This window comes from Lygodium microphyllum, chromosome 6 (assembly GCF_053477565.2).
Source record: "Lygodium microphyllum isolate KBCC chromosome 6, Lygodium_microphyllum_v1.1.10, whole genome shotgun sequence".
NCBI classification, from domain to species: Eukaryota; Viridiplantae; Streptophyta; class Polypodiopsida; order Schizaeales; family Lygodiaceae; genus Lygodium; species Lygodium microphyllum.
Genome location: NC_141140.1, coordinates 126,970,013 through 126,992,061, shown reverse-complemented (window position 1 = coordinate 126,992,061; position 22,049 = coordinate 126,970,013). Strand labels below are relative to the sequence as shown.

The 22,049-nt window shown below is 42.6% G+C and overlaps 1 protein-coding gene across 2 annotated transcripts in view; it reads right to left on the bottom strand.

Annotated features, from left to right (window-relative positions):
- LOC148035101 (mechanosensitive ion channel protein 5-like) overlaps positions 1-22,049 on the bottom strand; it is a 200,033-nt gene that overhangs the window by 146,460 nt on the left and 31,524 nt on the right. The window contains exon 2 of one of the 2 annotated variants that reach the window (XM_087680063.1): positions 15,532-15,621. The exons of the other annotated variant lie outside the window; for it this stretch is intronic. Within the exon in view, the coding sequence (XP_087536189.1) occupies positions 15,532-15,621 (90 nt within the window). The remainder of the gene's footprint in view (positions 1-15,531; positions 15,622-22,049) is intronic. 2 annotated transcript variants of the gene reach the window in all.

The following is a 22,049-nucleotide window of genomic DNA, read 5'->3' as shown; positions in this document are numbered from 1 at the left end:
TTGCTCCTACCTCCCAAATGACAATCATCAGGTCTATGGTTGCTTTGGCTACCTATTATGGATGGACTGTGCATCAGGTTGATATTAAAACTGCATTTTTACATGGGGAACTTCATGAGAAAGTATATGTATAGCAGCCCATTGGTTTTGCAGTTGAGGGATCCGAACACTTGGCTTGCAAGTTGAAAAAGGCTTTATATGGTTTGAAACATGTCAGAAATACGGATCTAGAGCATGGCAAGAGCTATGGAGGATGGAAGATGAATATACAACTCATGATAACATAGATTTAAATAGACTAACTGTTACACAAGTGAATTAGGTTCCAAGATAGATTAGCTTGGACTCGTAAACACATTCTTGTGTAAGATGGACAATGACACTGACAATGACTCAAACTGATAGTACATTACCTCGTAATGAGTATAGCTTTTTGGATAGTACCACTCTCCTCACTGTGCGTATGGAATTCTAAACATCTCTTTCTAGAGCATACATCATTTGTCTATCTTCTAGCCTCTTCAAGGCATACATCTAGCCTCTATAGGCAAGCATCATTTGCTATTCTCAACACCCCCCCTCAAATGATGAGTCTCTACCCTTGCTATCTTTTGCCCCCCCTTCATGATGACATGGCCCGAGAGACTAGCTCTTTGACAGCCTAGTCAAGTTAAGGCTTGAAACTTTACATCTTTGATAAGGGCTTTTACATCCACTCTGGGAAACAAAATCCACTATGGGAAATAAAGATCCACTACGGGAAATAAATATGCACTATAGAAAAACACGATCCGCTACAGGAAGATCCACTACAGGAAATAAAGATCCACTATGGGAAAACAAGATCCACTACGGGAAAATTTCTTTGTTGTCAGTAGCGGAAATTTCTTTATCTTCTTCATGCTTCTTTGGCATCCTTTGCTTTTCTTAATCTTCTAGGTGTCTTTGATCTTCTTTGACTCCTTGGTCTTCATGCTCTTCATCTTTAACTTGTTCTTCATTATCTTGTGCTCTAGTCTTCTTTGTGAGGTCCTTTTGGTCTTCTTTCTCACTGAGCTTGAGATGGGTACATTGCTATGACTTGACATGACTTATTAAACTATTTCATAAATCTTGGGATACATAGCTTTTGGGATTTCATATGGCTTTGACTCATGGCTTGACACTACATTGGATTTTCTTCGGAGATCATACAATATCTTGTCCTTCATTTTTCTTGCTTTGTCACTCTTTATTTTGCTTGTAGTTTCTTTGACTTTGATTTTACTCTTCTTGTCCATGTTCCCCTCAAGCAAAGATATCATCATTTTGGAGGCAGCAGAAATGTCTTCAAGGTTTTCAAATAAGATTATTGATTGCTCTTTTATGTAGACAGCACCATGTCTTCCTACAAGTCTTGCATATAGTGTAAGTCAACCAAGTCTTGCATGTAGTGTAAGTGAGCAACAATAATTATGTCACTTTTCGTGAGAAGCATCCTCATAAAAGACTTGATTCTGGTCATTTCCATGATGAAAATCATATTCAAATAACTGAGAATATCTAGCAAAAAGAGTTATACTTCAATGTGTCAAGAGGCACGGGCAAAATAGTATCAAGACATACTAGCTTGATATTGCCCGATTTCAGGTGGACTTCTTAATCTTCAGGTGGATTGCTCCAAATCTTATTCTTGAAGGTCTATACTTGCTGAAGACTTTAGATCTGACAGTCAGAGGCTTCAGTTGACTGAGAAGGATGAGAAATTGAAGTGGGAGAAGAGTTTGAGCTTGGTGACTATGGAGTCTCTGTTATGGTTTGCAAACAGGCCAACTCATTTTTTTGCTTGTAGCAGGAGCTATAGTACATCTTTTGAAGAACCCTCTAGTGGTGAGAGAGATCATACAATGAGCTTCAAATGCCCTATATTCGCAGGACATATCGCGACGCGCAGAGGTAGATCTGACTGTACGAACAGAACAGGTACAATTCTGAACAACGACCACGAATTCTAGAAATGTTGAAGCATAGAGTGCTCAATGTCGTGAGCTGTTGTGGCAGGAAGTTGTGCCCTGAGTTGCTAAACAACTCCTCAAAATAAATCGTAATGAGATATGGCCTCTACTATGAGATTCAAGAGCTCAATTGGCTGCAGGTCCTGCTTGGCTATGGCTGCCAAGCAAGGCAGTGAGAAGGAGTAGGAGATGGGGTTCTAGACTTTGAACTAAGCTCAAGCTGAGCTAGATGAGAGTCAAACGGAGCTGGAGAAGTAGTGCCATGCCTAACTGAGCTCTAATACCATGTCAGAAACACGGATCTAGAGCATGGCAGAAGCTATGGAGGATGGAAGATGAATATATAACTCATGATGACATAGACTTAAATAGACTAACTGTTACACAAGTGAATTAGGTTCCAAGATAAATTAGCTTGGACTCATAAACACATTCTTGTGTAAGATGGACAATGACACTAACAATGACTCAAACTAATAGTACATTACCTTGTAATGAGTGTCAACCAAGTACATGCCTTTATAGCTTTTTGGATAGTACCACTCTCCTCACTGTGCATATGGGATTCTGAACATCTCTTCCTAGAGCATACATCATTTGTCTATCTTCTTCTAGCCTCTTCAAGGCATACATCTAGCCTCTATGGGCAAGTATCATTTGCTATTCTCAACAAAACAAACTCCTAGAGCTTGGTATGCAAAGATAGAAGCCTTTTTACTCAGCCAAGGGTTTATAAATAGCTCATCTGAGTCTACCCTTTACATATGTAAAGAGGGGGGATCCATGCTGATCATTTGTCATCCTTGCTATCATCAGTCTTCTTACTCTTTCCTTTCTCTTTTTTCCACTTAAAGCATTCCCACTTAAAATGTCATTTCTTGCCACAATGGTGGCACTCCACATCTTTCGCACGAGACTTGCCTCTAGACTACAAAGCACTGAACGACTTGTTAGATGCATTGTTTTGCCAATTCATCTCTTCCATAAGGAGAGAACTCTCTACATCAAAGTAGAGCAGCATAGCATTTGAGTTGCTCATGGCTGTCTTGAAAGTATCCCAACTTTCAAGTAGAGTATGTAACAGAAAAGTAGCCTTGAACACATCATCGATATTGAAATTCAAAGCAACCAGTTGGCTGAAAATGGAATTAAACTCACTGAGCTATACAAACACGGCTGTCCCCTCCTCCATGCATAAATCCATCAATTTCTTCAGCCAATAGACTTTACTTGCAACATTCTTCTAAGCATGCAATTCCTCCAGTCGCTTCCAAATGGCATAGGCAGAATCAAGCCCTTCTATGTTGAACAACAAAGCATCGGAAACTAAAAGCTCAATGATCAAACGAGCCAGCTCATTCAGCTCATCTCAATCCTCTCGCTCTATGTCCGCTGGTCATGCTCCTTTCAACTTGATAGGCTTCACTTGTTTCTTTTACACCAAGACATTGTAGCATTGCTTTTACCAAATTGCAAAGTAATGTGCCCCTTCAAGCTTCTTGATGTGCATAAGATGACTACTGTCACTACTGCCAACCATAATTGCAACTCAAATGACAAAAAGACAAGCCAAATCTGTCAAAAAACAAGTGACCAAGAAATCTGTTGTTCATGGTAAAGAGCACCAAAATGTCTGCATAGACTAATCCAGCGTAAAAATGAGGCATAAAGCATGTGCACCCAATGTCCAAGCATATGTCAACAATATCAGTACCAAATCAGTACATAAGGACCTCATTGGGAACCATCCAATTGTCCAAAATACCTTCTCTGTTATGGTACTTATAAACTGTAATTTTCCAACCAAGACAAAATGTCCCAAGCTCAAAGCATCCCCAAAATTATTCCCAAGTATATGACATCCAAGATAAGCATCTAGACATCACTTTGAGTACCCAAGATAGTGCTTGCAACCAATAGGCATGTCATTCACTGACAAAATTGCATTCAGCCCCTGCTATTACAGTAGTGAATTCACTGTCAAAATGAGCAATGGCAGTGCCAAAGTCAGCTCCAAATCAGTACCAAATGGTAGGCATAGCATCTCATGACAAGTAGGCATCCATTTGGGCATATATAAGCATTCAAGCATATGCATGAACTGTCAATGCTGCCCTGTAAACTGTTATGAACAGTCCAAAAGAAACTGAGTAAAACACTCCCAATGCCAATGCCAAGCTTGAATCAAATGCCAAGCTCAAGAATGAGCTCTCAAGTATCCAATGATGGTCCTGAAGTTGCCAATGATGAAGGAGATGATCAAGATAGTGGGCTGATCTGCCTGCAGCCAAGATCTGTATACACTGTCCTCAAAAAACAGCCTCTGTATTTTCAATTTTAGGCATACCTACACTCCAAATCAGCTCACAAGCCCTTCGACAAAGTCATAGAGCTAGAAGCGAGCTTTGTTTTCATAAAAAAGTTTTTTAATCTAAGTTTTCTAGCCCAAGTTATGAGCAAAATAGTGACATGTGGTCAATCTATCCAAGACTGAGACAGACTTAAGGCTGCTGACGTGATGGTGCCTGGCTGGTTGGGAGGGCTGGAAGGCTACAATGACTCAATGCTAATGTTTGGGGGGGGGGGGGGGTGGGGGGGGTGGGCGGCGGCGGAGAGTGGGTCCCAAATGACCCGCCCAAGCTCCCTCTTGAAGCTTAGAGGCAATGGTAATGCTTATGCTTCACAAGAAGCAAAGAGACATGGCTGTCCTGTTTCCAACTTGAAGTGCTCTTCCAAAAGAGCTCAAGACACACTCAATAATGCCCCAGCTCTGCCTTGATGAGGTTCAGAGGTGCCCTGATAGATGCCAAAGCAAATGAGATCAAGGCAACCCTCAATGAAGAGCTGCCATGGCTGCCATAGCTGCGAGCTTTCAGGCCAACTGCTACTCCCCTGCTATGCAAGCTCCTACTCCCAAATCCCGAGCTCTAATACCAATTTGTAGTACGCGGATTGAAGAGAGAACAAAGCTTCAATGGTGGATGCTATGCAAGTGAGAGAGAGAGAGAGAGAGAGAGAATGACACTGTGGTGTGAGAGAGCACAGAGAGAGGAGCGATGGCGACTGCTCGTGACGAGACGTCCTTGCTGCGGCGACCTTCCTGACACCTCCTGAGCGTCTAGGGCAGTGCCTCGACCCACCTGCGCCGCACATGCACATAGAGCCAGCGTAGAGAGCGAGGGTGAGCGGGAGCAACAGGGACAGAGGAGCGTGGAGACGTACGCCCGCCGCCTGAGCCGTTTCTGCCGCGTTTGGCCCTCCTGTTCTTGGGGTCGCGTGCCCTTGCCTGGGCCTGCACCACGGGGCCCTCTGCCTGTTGCGCGCCCTCTGCCTGGACGTTCCATCGCCCTCTGCCTGTTGCGTGCTCTGGTCCTTCCCTCATGCGCCCAGTGACCACCGTGCTGGCTTGTCGCCCTATCGATCATCCTCGTCCGATGCACCTTAGGTCCTGCACAGCTGCCCGCCCTGATGTGCCCGTTTTTCCACCAAGGGAAAGCAGCCCGTCACACCCAGGTTGCCACACAGCGCGCGCAACAGCGTGAGCCAGCAAAGGGAACGAGCCCTTCTCTGCCTGTGGACATGTCCTCTTTGCACAGCGGCCTTCGTCAATCCAGTGCCGGGTCCGTTTTGCCTGAGAGAGAGGGAGAGCGGCGTGCATTTCTGCATCCCGTGAGATCTTCACTCGGCCTCTGTCCGGCATACGCAGTGATACAATATGGCTGGTCTGGATCTGGATTTTATAGACCAAACAGTGGCAGCACTTGGTCCGGATTCTGATACCGAGAAACCCGAGGATATGGTTCCGTGCACTGAAGAGATGCCCCCTGGTCCTGACCTCCAGCCTGCAGGCAAACGCACCAAGCATACTTCAGAAGAGACAATGGATCATCAGGATCATTCATATGCTCAGGTTGCTTCGGATTCTGTGGACTCCCAAGATGTTGACTGGGAGCATTTGCTGGAATTTGCCAACACTCTACTTGGCGATTATGTTCAACATAATCAGGAAGTCTTTTCTAACTCTGCACCTGAAGATGTTCTGGAAGCCAATGTGGACCCGAAAACTGTCTTGCACTCCTTTTCAGTGTTTTATGATCGCGCTATAATACTTTTCTTCACTGGTAGAATCCCACTGCTTTCCCGTATTCGCCAGTGGCTGCACAGTCTGCTACAAGGGGAATGTGTTGAAGAGATTTTTGTTGGGCCCCAAGGTTTTTTTGAGGTGCTGTTGAAATCTGAGACACACCCTGCTGCTCTCCTGTCTAAACTGCCTTTGTTTTTTTATCGCCATTTGGTCCATGTTGTACCATGGCACCCAATGGCAGATTTTCAGCGCCTGCTGCAACGTGAATGCCCTTTGTGGGTTGAAGTGGAAAATTGTCCAGCTGTCTATTGGCCACTGTTGAAGGACGCCATGGCCGCTGTGGGCAATGTTCTGGTCCCTCCAAGTCTAAGGGCCGTGAATCGTAACCGGTTGTGTATGTTATGGAACACTGCTAGGAAAAGGCCTGCTTGGTTACGTCTCAATTGCTCTGGCATGCATCCTTTACACTTTCGTTTGAAATGGGGCAATTTTGCAAGACATTGCTTTTCCTGTGGGCAATTGGGGCATTTTATGGCCGAATGCCCAGAGCAGCAACACACTTCAGATGTTGGGCGTGTTGCGCTGCCCATGGAAGATATGGTGTATGGTGCTCCGTTGCAAGATGCTATCCACCCACCTAAAGTTTTGGATAAAGGTAAACAACAGGTTTTGGGTTTGGATTCCCATGGCACTGACTGGGTTGAAGTATGCGCAAAAAAAGGCAACAGGATTGTTGCTGGCATGGAGAATACTGTGCCTAGTGCCTCACAAGGTTCCATGCGTACCTATATGCACAGGAAAGAAATGTTGTCTTTAGAGCACTCTGCTCCTACTATGGTTTCCTCTGCCCCCCGTCCTCAGCCCACTAGAAGAGTGCATTCGGATCGTCCAAAGAGTCCACCTGCTAAGCTGGCTTTTGATACCAAAGGCAACGTCATTACCCCGTGGGATCGTCATTATCCCCGTTCCATCCCTAAGCCAGCAGATATGCCGTCTACCTCCAAATCTGGTCCTCAGAACTCTTTTGCCATGTTGATTGGTTTCTTGGATAAGGAAGTCCTCGACATTCTCGCAGAAAAAGTCAAATCGAGGAAAGTTGTGCCTCGTACTTGATTTTGTTTTGAATACACATGAAAATAGCCACGTGGAATGTGCGAGGAATTTGTTCTCACCACAAGCAACATGCCATGTGGACTGTATTGCATGAGAATCAATGGGATGTCTTGTGTGCTGTTGAGCACAAGAGTCACGGTGAAGCCGAAAAAGTTATGGATTGCCATGGCTTTCGTTTGTTCTATGCAGGGACACAGGCCATGCATTATTTGGGTGTGCTCATGATTGTACATGAAAAATATCAGCCTGTTCTTATTAAAAATGATGTACATGGCCGCTTTCTGGTGATTGAAATTTTATTCAAAGGGGAGATCTTATGGTTAGTTGGCCTCTATGCTCCGAATGATCCTTTATCTCGCCGGGAGCTTTGGCATACTTTGCAGACTTCCTTGTCACTTGGCAGACGAGGCTTCTTAATGGGGGATTTCAATATGTGTGTTGATTCTTCCCAGTCCACATCAGAGCATTCGGTAATGGACGCGCCGGAAAGTCGTATGTGGCATGAGTTGGCTCTTGTTGTTCTTAAGCAAGATCTCTGGTCTTGGCTACACCCGTCTTCTACAGGGTTTACTTTCCATTCTGCCCAATATGCAACAACATGGTCGTGGTTTGGACCGCATATACATCATGCAAAATGATGATTTCCTTCCTGAGATGCTCGAAATGAAAGTGTTTCAGCAATATGCCTTGTCAGACCATTTCCCTCTGCAGCTTGAGCTGCTTGCACAACCCATTGCACCTTTTAAGCAATTTTTGGAGAGACTCACTTTGCGTTTCAACTCGTCTTATTTGAAGCATGCAATCTTTCAGGGCTATATGCAGCAATTGATTGATAGATTCTTATTGGACTTCTCCTCTCAGGGCACTGCTTCGTTTGAACGATTGCTCTCTAATGTGCAGCGGGTTGCTCGGCAGTATGGGATCCATCATGCCTCTCTTTCTGGGCGGCGTTGACAAGCAACGGAGGACCTACTGGCTTTGGTTCATTCTCTGCTAGTGGACACTTCAGATGATGCATTTCTGCTAGCACTGGCAATGCGGGTGGCTGATCTTATTAAAGAGTTTCAGTTGAAATCGTATCAGCAGGCCAAATTGCAACATCTGACGAAGACTTTGCAAGATAGTGCATGTCAAACTCATAAGTTCTTTCGAGCTCTCCATGCCTCTCCTGCTCGAGAGAATATGACTAGACTCCAAGATGCAAAAGGCCACCTGGTCCTTGATCCGCAGACTATTGTGCATATGTATAGGAATTATTTCCTCGACCTTCTTGGTTCCACTTCTCCACCTTCAGCCCAAACTACTCAGGCCCGTTCAGTTTTTTATGACCTGGTCCGCGATCAGGTTTCGCAGGACATGCAAGCTATTATGGAGTCAAATATTTGTGAGGCGGAGATTATGGACGTTTTGTTACACTTGCCCAAGGATAAAAGTCCTGGCTGGGATGGTCTCACCAATGAGTTCTTTGAGGTTTTTGCTACCCAATTGGCGAAACCATTGAAGGCTTTGTTTCAGTAGGTATGGGAAACGGGGATCATGCCTTCCTCATGGAAAGGACTCATTAAACTGCTTCCAAAGGTTCCTTCGCCGTCTATGTTGAAACATTGGCGCCCAATTTCTTTGATGGGTTCTATGTATAAAATCTTTTCCAAAGTAATGGCGAATCAGCTCCATAAGCACCTCCCTACCATTGTGCACCCTCTCCAATATGGTTTCATTAAGGGCCAAAATATTCTGCACAATGTATTAAATGCGCAACTGGCGATTGATTATACAAGGCATTCTAATTAAGAGGTCATACTGATTCAATTGGACCTGGAAAAGGCTTTTGACTATCTGAACTTATGTCTGCTATGGGCTTTGGTGCTCGGATGTCTCGTCTGATCTACACCATCAGTGCTGCGGCGTCTTCGCGAGTCATGCTGAATGGAGGCGTTACCGAGCCATTTGTCCTTGCCCGCCCTGTCAGACAGGGGTGCCCTTTGAGCCCTCTCTTCTTTGCCCTTGCGACTCATCCAATTCTTTCGATGTTATCTCATATGGCAGCTTCTACTCAGTTGGCTGGATTGTCACTTCCTTCTGGACAGCACTTCATTAGTCAATCCTTGGCTGATGACAGCTTTATAATTCTGCATGCGGACAAGGATAACCTTCGCAAAGCATTGGATGTTTGGGCTCTCTTTGGTCAGGCGTCCGGTCTTCGCATCAATGCGTTAAAATCAGCCATTCTTAGCTGTACGGAATCGGATCAGCAGTCATTGGACTGGCAGGGTATGGTTGTTCCTCGTGGCTCCATTGTCAGGCATCTTGGGTACCCTTTGGGTGTTGATGTTCCCCCAAAGCAGCTTCTACAGTGGATTTCTCAAAAACTGGCGGCTAAGTTTCTGTATTGGAAGTCTCGGGCCTGGCCCTTCCATGTTCGCCTCAAAGTAGCCCAGACAATTATGTTGCCAATGCTCACATATTTCTTGCCATTGCTGCCCTGGACTACTACTACTCTGAATGCTCTTACTCAGTCTATCTGTTTCATGCTATGGAAGAAGGATTCCTTGCATGCAGGTATTTCCTGGATTTCTTGGTTGCATGTGTGCACCCCTAAACGCATGGGTGGAGGGGCTATTTTAGATGCCCAAACTCACATGCTGGCACTCCGTTGGTCTCTTTTCCGAGCGATGTGCTCGGATCATCATCCGGGGTCATTATAGCCCGTTACTTCCTTGAGGATCATGGGCTTCTGCATGGTAATACCCAAATCCGGAGTTCTTGGTGGCATGTTCTTAATGCGGATTCGCGGTTCTCCAGTTCTTCTTCATCTCTGCTTACCCATTTGGTATGTTCCTAGAAACTGGTTCTCCGGAAGGCTCAGTGACATCCAGCGGAGGATCGCTTAGCTACTAATTCTTTTCAATTGGAATTGCTGGCAGTCTTGCGGTTACTTTCATGGGAAGGTAAACACGAGCTTCGACCACAATTCAACCACATGGCACGTTTGGGCTTAACTTCAGTCGCGGATGCCACCCTTGCCAGTCGCAATGTGTTAATATCGTTTCGTACAGCCATGAGGCTTTTCAGGATCCCTCGTGGATACAGGCATTTATGGGAACAGCTTTTGATGGTGCTCCAGAGTAGACAACCCTTTCGTGCCCTTGCTTCGAATCGTTCCTAGCAGGATTGGGACTTTGAAGGCCGGCTGAATTTAGGCAAAGCTTCCGCTAACCAGGTGTATCATCTTCTGATTAAAGATCATCAATGGCTGGTTACTAAAGCTAATACTCTATGGGGATTGCGTAAATCCCGGTCATGGTGGAGGGCAACTGTAATGGAGGGCTGGTTGAACAAGACACCCTTCAAATATAAGGTCTTTCTTTGGAGGGTGATGATTGGTGGTCTTCCGCTTGCTTCAGCTCTTTCCAAGCAACGAATCTCCAACGGCAACTGTTTCTTTTGCACCACCAATGTGGAATCCGCCCATCAGCGATTTATTTCTTGCCTCATCGCTAAGAAAATCTGGTCATTCTTGTCAGCTGTTTGGCGAGCGGTGGTTGGTTTCTCGCTACGCCCCTTTGATTGGGTTTTTATGCAGCCCAAATACCCCACACCGGCACAGCCACATATAAAGCTCGTGTTTCACTTTCTTCGATATTGGGGCTGTTGGCATAACTGAACCATTCGGAATGCTTTTCTTTTTTATTCCGTTTATAATGTTCAGCGGCATATTGCTAGGCTTAAGGGTCTCTTGTATTGGCAACTAGATCTTCTCCAACATTCTGACATGCTCTCCCGGGAGGACTTACGTCCCTGGCATATGGCAATTTCCTCTGCGTCTTTGCCATGACTTTGTAACTCTTAGTACCGGAACCTTTTCACATGATGGCGTAGTGTCATTATGTATCTTGTAATCAAGTAATCTTGTACTTTTTTTGTAATTAATACAATTACCTTTTACGAAGAAAAAAAAAAAAGAATGACACTGTGTGTGTGTGTGTACAATAGTGTACCTCTTTTGGTTTTCTGGATAGGTATATAGTACATAGAGTACAATGCAAGACAGGTGGGCACAGTGGTCAAGTACATTGCCCTTTATTCCCAACAAAGATATGATCCACTTGATACATAGAGATGCTGAAGCAAGATAAATGTGGATTAGAGTGTGCACAAATAGGCCTAAGGATATCTATATTGCAGTGCATTGCTTTCTTCCAGCATACTCTAGATTCACCACTAGAGAGAAATCTCTATATGCATCGCTTTATGAGGACATCATGAGATTCACGAGTATTCGAGATGTCTTACTAGTAGGATATTTCAATGTCTGCATAGGGAATGGCCAATCTGCTTTCTACAACACAAGTACTGAGATTTTTGAGAGCTTGCACTAGATGAGGTGGATTTACTCAAATTAGCCTAAGATAGAAAGTTGATGGAATATGAAACACACCTACTAGCATTGGGAAGTGCACATAGCCTAGTTGTCCTTAATGGACTATTATAGTGGCCAGGATCATATGGTTTCACATGCTACAATAATAAGAAAGAAGTGAGTGTTGTGGATTACTTAATTGGTTCATCGAGCTTAACACAAGATATCAAAAGTTTTGACATCTCAGGCAAACAGATTGGCTTAGCAATAGACCATGATATCCTAACTTTCACGGTAGCGTGTGGTCATGTACAAGAGGCACAATCGTATGTACCTAGATTCCCATGGCATGAATTTATGGAGGCAACTTCACATGTATACAATACTACAATCTAAAACCCATTGATGGTATTAAATTTGCAAACTGCATTAGATGAGTATATGAGACATCTTGCTCAAATACTACATACTTCAGCAGCCCATGCCTTCCCACACATGATGCCATCCACTACGCCACCAAGAAACTCAGCCCCACAAAATGGTTGGTATGATGGTGATTATAGAGACGTATGCATGTCTCCAACAAGAAATAGCACTTGGTCTATGCATGCATAAGCATGCTTGTACACTTTTCAAATTCCTAGTGTGGAAAAAGAAATGAAAATACTTGGCTAGATTGGAGATAGAGATGCATTCTATGTTTTTGGAACAAGAGATTGAGAGGTCAAGCTAGTTTCAAACAGCGAGATACCACACTTGATCATATCTTCACTCTAAGGGCTATTATTGAGAAAGGTTGAGCACACAAGAAAAAGATATATTGCTACTTTGTGGATTTCCATATGGCATTTGATATGATACCACATGCCAGACTCATGAGGAGATTACAAGATATTGGTGTCCCAAGGAGATGTAGTGGAATATATGTGCTCTATATGAGATAGCAATAGGCAAAGTATGAATACCAAGGGATATCTCAAACTTAGTCAACAACACTATTATAGTGAATCAAGAATGCCCACTCTCACCCACCTTGTTTGAGCTCTATTAGATGAGGTCTCAAATTACATCGATAGAGGAGGGCTGGAGCCAATTTAGCTAGAATATTGGTCTCAATATTGCCTTATGCAAATGACATTATGCTTATATCCAACTCACTCAAGGGACTACAAAGACATTTGGATGCACTATCCACTTTTGCAAAGATAGAGTCCTTAAGGTGAACATTGAGTATTGCAAAGATAGTATACACACATACAGTTCCATGAACCACACACCAAATTGTGGCTCTTTGATGCACTAGTTACACCCATACTCCTCTATGGGATAGCCATTTGGGGCTTAAGCCGCTATTATACGAGAAGACAACCACTAATATACCATGATAGACCAGAGAGGGAGTTTTTTGATGGATGGGAGCACATGGAGTGACCATTGGTCATGATGAAATCACATGTGATACGAAGCTCAATCCTACATGAGATCATCAAATCGAAGATGGGAACAACACCTATGGTGGTTGAGGTCCTAGTCCAAGCAGTGACTCTCTTACATAGATTATGAAAGCTGTCCCAAGATAGATACCCACAACTAGCACTGGTTTCATCTAGTCTATTAGCATAGCAGAGAGTTTGCATGGTCTATAGATTGATAGATATCCCTCCCCCTCTTATGATCACAGTCTGGATTGCCCTGCACTCCAGCTTAGCCAATCAAAGCTGAACCATGTGATCAAAGTAGACATACTAAGACTAGATACAAAGAGTTCTTGGGTTTGACCACTTTCCTTAGACAGCACAGGATTGCACATTATCAGAGCTATTTTCTTCAGCTCTCTGAAGATGGTTTCATCACCTAACCGAGCTATATGAATACTTACCTGCTACATGGATTACGTAGAGCTATTGGTCAAATCTGCACCTCAACACGTCACTTAAGAAGTGAGACAAGTAAATCAGAGGGTATAAAAGTTGAGGATCGTATGTGCCAACTTTGTCTTAGAGAGCCAGAGAGTGCCACAAAAGACAGATACCAAGTCATCTCAACCACAAAGAGCTACATTTCAACTTGAGGGAGTTTACTTCACTAAGGAAAATAATATTTCTTTCTTTTTCTTCTTTCTTAGTGGTATCGCTTACATCGACACCACAAATATATTTTTACAAAGTATATCACCTAACATTTAGTCTCATAGACATATCTTTTGTCCTTAATATTTTAAGATTAGAGTACATTTCTTTGTATGTTTTGATGTAGTGTCATGGGCCACATTGGCCTTTTAAAAACACTAATATACTCTCTTCTTTTTTTCGTGATAGGTAATTGTATTAATTACAAAAAGATACAAGTACAAGATACAAGATGGCTCTAGCCCATCATGCATAAAAGATACAAAGTCACAACAAAGGGGTCGCAGATATTGCCATATGCCAAGGAACCAAATCATCACTAACTAAGATATTAACATATTGTAGAAGGTTAAGCTCTTTTTTTTCGTAACAAGTAATTGTATAAATTTTTAAAAAATCATAGTATTACATGATTACAAGATGCAAGATGGCTCTAGGCCATCCTGCATAAACTCGCTTTATAGAATATTACATAAGTAAAGGAGTACAAAAGCATGGCAAAGAAGTAGCAAAGATTACCGCATGCCAAGGAATAACTCCTCCCTAGGAAGTAAATCAACATGTTACACAAGATCTAACTACCAATATGAAAGACCCCTTGTTTAGCTATGTTACACAAGCATTTCTACGTGATCCAATTATGCTAACAATCCCAAAACCTAAAAAAATGAAACAAGACCTATTGTGCCTACATCAAGGCAAGATATTTGGCCCTCCCAAAAACCCAATCAAAAGGACACAACAATAGACCAACAAGTGCTTGTCAAGTATTTGTCAGAAGAGTCCAAATTTTCCCAACCAAAGGGCAAAAAATAAATCTATGATGCAAAGATTCCATACTGGTTGTACAAAAAAAGTAATTATCATTAGAGATGCAATACTTGGAAAGGGTTGAAGCAAAGAAACGGCCACCAATGATAACTCTCCAAAGAAAATCATTGCATTGAAACAAGGTCTTATTCAACCATCCTTCCATCACTGACATTTTCCACCAGGCTTTGGATTTACACATGGTCAAGCGCGCACGCGCGCACGTGCACACACACACACACATTCTCTATCTCTCTTTGCCATAACACTAATCCACACACACGAGCCACATGCCCATGGATGCCTAATGTTGAATCAAAAATAAAGGCATTGCAAGTACGCCCATGGATGCCCATGAATGCCTAATGTTGAAATAGGCAAGAACAATCTAAATGCAAAGAAGGCATAGAGGACATATTTCCCATAATCCACAAACGAGCTGATATGCGATGCTAAGTTTCTAAGGACCACACTCAAAAAATGAAATTCCAAATCTATCGCACAATAGAACAAGAGACAAAGAGGTGAAGCAATGTCTCATCACATATAGTGCAAAAAACACGACCTGTAGAGATTTTTTTATTACGAAGTACTTCTCTCGTTGGAAGACCCCCAATGAGCAACCTCCACATGAACACTTTACCCGGATACAAAACCTTGGCTTTTAAAACTAGATAAATCTTTCCCACCACTCCTTTTTGCTATCCCTAAGATGCCATAACTTATTAACTTTCCTCATGATCCATCTCTTAGCTTCTACCATCCGATGATATATCTAATTGGTTAACCTTTTCTCAAAATTATCAAAAAGCACAAACATCCAATCATGCCATGTATCCAATGGTTGTAACACAAGCAAAGAAAAAAACATTTGAAGACTGTCATGTATGGACGACCAAATGTCACTATATCCATGAGGCATCCTTAAGTACTGACAAATACACCTAAAAGAATAAAGACAAAGCTGCCCAAAAATAACACCATCACAAAATGTCTTCAATCCCAACCTAGCCATTCGATTAAACTTGTCTCGATGCAAACCTTTTTGTGACCAATCCAACAACCTTGAGAAAGCCAGTACTTCTCCTTGCAACGAATTTTTCTCCTTACAAATCTCCGAAGGACACCAAACTACAAAACGAAGCATCTCTTACCAAAAAGCAATCAAATGAAAAATGAGAAAAGACTGGTTAACCTTTATATGGCCTCGTAGAATTAAGCACATACCACCAAGAAGTATGAATAATGCTGCTACCATGAGAGATGCCAATCTTTTCGATGAGAAATTTAGCTATATCTAACTAGGAATGACATTAAATACATAGACTCTACAAAAGAAAAAGCCTCAAAGCGACTATATGTAAATTAACATCCAACAAAGCTACACCCCCACCCCCCATCCTATTCGAAGTAGTCACATGCGGCCAAGAGATCCATACCTAACCCAAACGATTGCTTTTTTTTTCCCCAGCATAAATCTAATAGACTGAACCAAATCCAAAAGGGACTCCTTGGCCCAAGGAAGCAATAGCCAAAAAAACGAAATCGTACTAATCATAAAATATTGAACCACTTTTAGTCTGGCATATAGGCCATCCAATCCAACAAGACACAGGCAGCAACCTCCACATCAATAGGATATCCCTAGTGTCTGGTCATATTGCCCCTTGGGATCACAATTCCATTACAACCCAAGGCTTACAGAACATTCTCCATACAAGAGAAAAGGGTAGATTTCTGAGTATTAATGTGAATCTCTCTCTCTCTCTCTCTCTCTCTCTCTCAATGGACAATTATATTAATTATAAAAAATATACATGAAAATAGGATAACAAAGTGCAAGCAATAGGCTGTCATATGTGAACTAGATACAAAGGATTCTGCGGTAATCCAAAAAAACAAGCATGCAAAAGGCATCCCGAGACTAGATGAACAAAAGAGATCAAGACTTTGCTAAGTGCCTTTGCTGCTATTGTCTCCAATACACCATCTTCAAAGAAATCCTTGAGCACCACAAAGGGATTGAGCCTCCACTCCTTGCCTCGGGATGATGAAGGCACATCTGCAGTGTGGGAAGTGGAGCCGATGTATTGGCAATCCCATAGAGTAATGACCCTACCAATATCATCAAAAGTCAATTGGGCTGGAGGGTCATGGACGTGCTATGTTTGCTGTCGCTCTTTAGGGGGCATGTAGATCCTCTCTCTATGGGCCACAAGCACACGGCAACTGATTCCATTGCTGTTGTTGCGGTTGCTATTTGGAGGCCAGTGGGTCTTTGACAGCAGCAGGGACTCGGATTGGTGCATCAGATGATTTGTCTCGGCAATGTAAGCAAGTGCAGGGAGGATTCTGCAAAGCGGAGGGTCAGTAGATGCTATAGGTATGGAAGTGTCCTTCATTTTGCCGGGCTTCCATCCATCCCTGGGTTTCTGGATCTATACAAGAAGCGATTGCTTGCGTTTGGATTGACTGGGCTGAATCATCTGTTGCTCAGCAGAAGGCGAGGACATATCTTCTTCCACCGCAGCATCTTCCAAGTCCATGTCGGGGGCCACAGCTGCATCGGCTTGATCCATATCCTCTGAATTTGGCTCCGCCATCAGGTGCAGGAGCAGAAATATGCTGCAGATCTTGGCCTGATGCAGGTGACGCAGTCCAGTCACACAGGAGGTCACAGCAGGCTAGACGAAACCGGGAAGGCAGGGTGTGGCTGTTGAGGGAGGCCGTTTGTCTGCAGGGCAGACAGGCATCGCCAAGCAGGGGCGGACTACTGGCTGTCTGACTGGCGTTGGTCCTCTGTCTATCTCTGCACCTTAGTGCAGAAGCACAGGAGCAGCGGGGCAAGTCTGTTCTTCAGCGAGTAACAGGTCTGGTTGTCAGACAGGGCAGCGGGCTGCCACAGGAGGCGCCCGCAAGCAGAGTGACAGGGCCTGAGCAGGAAACCGCTGCGGGACAAGCCCGTTCTTCAGCGGGCAACAGGTCCGGTTGTCAGACCGGGCAGCGGGCTGCCACAGGAGGCGCCGCCTGAGCAGGAAACCGCAGCGGGACAGGTCTGCTCTTCAGCGGGTAACAGGTCTGCTTGTCGGACAGGGCAGCGGGCTGCTACAGGAAACCCACAGGCAGGGCGACAGGGCATGAGCAAGAAGCGGCGGGGCAGGAGGCCTAGGGCTGGGCAGCCGCCATTTTTTCCTGCATCGACCTCACACACTCACTCACTCTTTTTTTTTCCTGCATCGTTTCCTGGTGGATCGACCTCACACACACACACACACACACACTCTCTCTCTCTCTCTCTCTCTCTCTCTCTCTCTTTTTCTCGTAAACGCACACACATACTCTTTCTCTTTCTCTCTGCTCGCGCGCGCGTGGGAGTATCATTTTCCCTTCAAAAATTTGAAACATATAAGGTTATTAAAAGTTTAATAAAATATGAGATATAAAGTTAAAAGTATACAATGCGAATGACTTAAAATATAATTCAATTCAAATTAGATATTTAAAAAAATAAAAATAAAACTAAGAAAATTATTCAACTAAACAAAAACCTAAGTGGCAAGTAAATATTGATCCATAAGATGAATTAAGGACTACTAATTTCACACTCTTCACATGAGATCGGAGAAGATGCATGGCAACTTTGAGAGGATGAGGAAGAGAATAAAGGATTTTTTGTGAACATGGAATTCAAGCACTTTTTTTGTGAACATGGCAACTTTGAGAGGATGAGGAAGAGAAGAAAGGCTTTTTTTGTGAACATGGAATTCAAGCACTTTCTTCCATAGTGCCCACCGGATTGGTTGTTCACAATGCACACACCATTGTATTTGTGAGGTACTTAGTTACCCTTCACAAAGTTCCTTGTACTTTGTATTTTACCTCAACCTTTTCTCCTAGGTGTTATTGATATCAATTTTTTTCTTGAAATAAAAAACCAAAGACATCTCTTTATAAACTAACAAATTATTGTGTAAACTATTGTAATAATTGCTTGCAAAATTTATTAGCACAATGTATGCACCTAGTAAAAGACATCACACCGTATCACAAAGCAAGGATCCAAAAAATTCTAGTCTTCTTGTATCAAAACTTGAATGATGATTGCCTACTTATACTTCATGTAGCCTCAAGGAGCAAGTGTGTTTAATGAAACCTTCCTACCTTAGAAAAGCAAGTAGCCTTTACAACAAGCTAGTCCAATAATCATACAACAAGTCTTAGTCCTTCGTCCATAAAAATAAGATGGCTTCTCATCTTCACCTTACTATATTATAAGAATAAGTCAAATCTATCGTAATGTCAAGTTCAAGGGTGAAGAGATTAAACCAAGGTGTTTAAGAGAGCCCTTATTAATCTATCTTGCATGTAAATTTACCCAAGGTTAACATCACCATGATAAATGCCCAATACTATTTATTGTTACTCTATAATATAACTAGATGTAAAACGTGGCTGGTTTAAACAATGCCTAGATAGGAAGGGTCAATTACGTACATAATAGTATACATATGGCCACTAGGAGGGGTCCTATACCAACATGCTACAACTGAATGTGATGGTATCAGATGCAATTTCACCAACCATTTAACCTTCAAGCATGAGTGATGAAGACCTACTCAGCCATGCAAGAAACCAATATGGTAAATTAGCGATCAATCTTAAGGGTACATACATCTCAATTATGCTTAGTTTCATGGATGAGCATCAAGTTTGGTAGGCCAAAGAGCTTAGATCAAAAGTTGGGATTACTATTATTAATGAGACTATTTGGTTTCATTTGGATGATCTCTTTGGAACCACCATATTGTTGAGTCAAATTTAATGCATGAGACTATTAATGTCGGATTGATAGGAGTTGGATGCATAGAATACCAACATCCTGGGAAATAGTAGGAAAAATGGTAATCTTGTAGCCCACCTCCAATTGAGTCAATGATGTAGGACGTTGGTAGGAACTGCAACTACTCGCTTAGTTCCTCCTCTATTTTGCTCACAAATTTACCCTTGTTAAAAAGGTTGATTTAACTTTGGGCATTATCTTTTGAAGTGCCCTAGTTCATTGCAATGGTAGCATCTCTGAGTGTCATTACTTGTATTTGTCGAGACAATGTTTCTAGCTCCATTGACCTTAGCTTTCTTCCTTGGGGCCAGCTTGCTATTGGACCTGGGTTCTTTTGACCAAGGCACATGGCACATAGTCCCTTGTTTGGAGAGCCTTGCCTCCATTATCTTTTGCCTCTAGATCAAATTCATTACTTGTCTATGCAAAAACATGCTTGGGAGAATATTGTGTGTTTGATGAATGAGCAAGATGACATGGTTACCAAGCATGAATCTAATATTTAGATGTGCCTCGAGTACTACAAATCTTTGTTGGTTCCCCATTAAGTTGTTTCTGATGCTGTTCATTTTGCCCGCACATCATTACATTTGTGACATGGTTCGAGATATGGAGGAAGATAATACAGAGGCTTGAAGTGGAGGATGTGCTGTCCCATTTATCGCATAAGAAAAGCCATGGTTGGGATGGCCACCCTAATGAACTCTTTTCAGCCCATGTTGAACAACTTAAGGATCTACTTACTCGTCTTTGCTAGCATGTATGGAGATCCCATTTTATGCCTTTGGATTAGAAGTTTGTGGTCATTTGTTTGTGCTGCCCAATGTTCCTTCCCTGTGTATCTTGAAGTAGTGGAAATCCATTTTTGTTCTAGGTTCCTTGTACAAAATCTTTTCCAAAATCATTGCATGGTCTTCCCACTAGGGATATGCTGTGTGCTCACAAGATCTCCCATGGCCATTGTATCTTTTGGACTACCTGTGATAAGACCCTAATTCATATTTTCATCTCCTGCCTTGTTCAGAGACAGATTTTGAGTTTTATTTTCCATGTGTGGACCTTGGTGACGCAGCAACAAATGTTCTTGGGTCATGGGCAAGATGCCTTCTATGACCACATTGTAGCCAAATCATCCTTGCCTTTCCATTTTCTGAGATGGATTGCTTTTTGGCACATTGGGCGTACCTGTAATGCATCTAGTTTGGATTTGGCCTTGGGTATCTATGGTCACGTGGCCCATGTTCATGGAATACTATTATGGCAATTTTCTTCTAGGTTTTTAGCTAGCTTGGCACTCACTAAAATGGCTGCTCCATGGCTACATAGTATTCCCTCTAGACTTGTTGTGCCCCCCCATATGATATTTGTGCATTGTGTTTTGGTAGGTTTTTGGCTTTACTTATGATATTTGCATAGTGTGATTTGGTAGCCTTTTAGCTTCACTTATGCTATTTACATAGTGTGCTTTGGTAATCTCGGCTTCACTTATGATTGTTGTGATGCTCATTGGCTGGCCAGAAGGCCTGATATAAATATTCTCATTTAATTTAAGCTTCATCATGGAAAAGGAGGGGAGGGAGATACACATGCATAGAGACAGATAATGTAGCATATGACACAAAATCCAAAGTACATCCATGTCTGATGCCATCTCATCAATAAGGTGAAAATAATACTAAAATAACTAGCCTATTAAACAATGCTAAGAATAAGTGTACAATGAGACAATTGTAGACTACAAGCATGTCGAGTGACATCCCATCAATAGAATGGAAAGAAGTCCTTATCTAACACTATTATTTACAAAATTGTGGTGGAGACTATAAGTTAGAGCTAATCTCAAGATCTGCACATGATGTCAACTATGATGTGATTCCTAATTGCTCGACTAATGTGCTTCGTGGTGGTGAGTCTCCAATGTCTCATGATGATGACTCCAATCCAATTGTGGTATGCCTTCTCCATCATGAGCTTGGTAGATAGGGTTGTCGTGTTCAACAAAGTGAAATGGCTCTGTCCAATGTGGCTCCATGGCATGGTGAAAACATCCTTCCTTCTCGGATAGGGTGGTACTAACATGATTTAAGACTAATACAGTAAGTGATTAATTCACATAAAAGAAATACACACTTTACTACTTTAATCTTGGATAATGGATAGCATGTTGGTCCCAAAACTAGTGCCCCTAATGATATTTCTTTAGCTTTTATTGCAAATGGATGAAGTATAACTAAGATTCTTTGATCTCCTCCACTAATCCAAGTGCCTCTTACTGTCAAAACTAACCAACATGCCCTCAAACCAATTCGCCCCTTGGTTTGCTTGGGAAATTAGCCTTCATCATGTTCCTTGCAAGACAAATTTAGCTCCAAATAGACATTGGATGGTTGGCCTCTTGAATCTCCTTGAAATTCTTTAAATTTAGACATTGGATTTCAAGTCCTTGGCCCTCAATTCTAAGCATGCATCCCAAGGTGGCTATCAAACCCAAATTATATTGTAAAGTAGGGTTACATGCAGAGATTTTTCAATATCTCCACCCCTAATGACTCAAAGTGCTAGAAAATATTGAGGGGAGTTGAGAAATGGTTGTAGGATGAGAGCAAGTGCTTTAGAGAGAGAAATTTCAGAGTTTCACTGTAAGAAAGGCTAAAAATTTATTACTACCCTATTTAAACATCCATGGAAGTTGTGACCTATAGCTTAGGACCACTAAAAA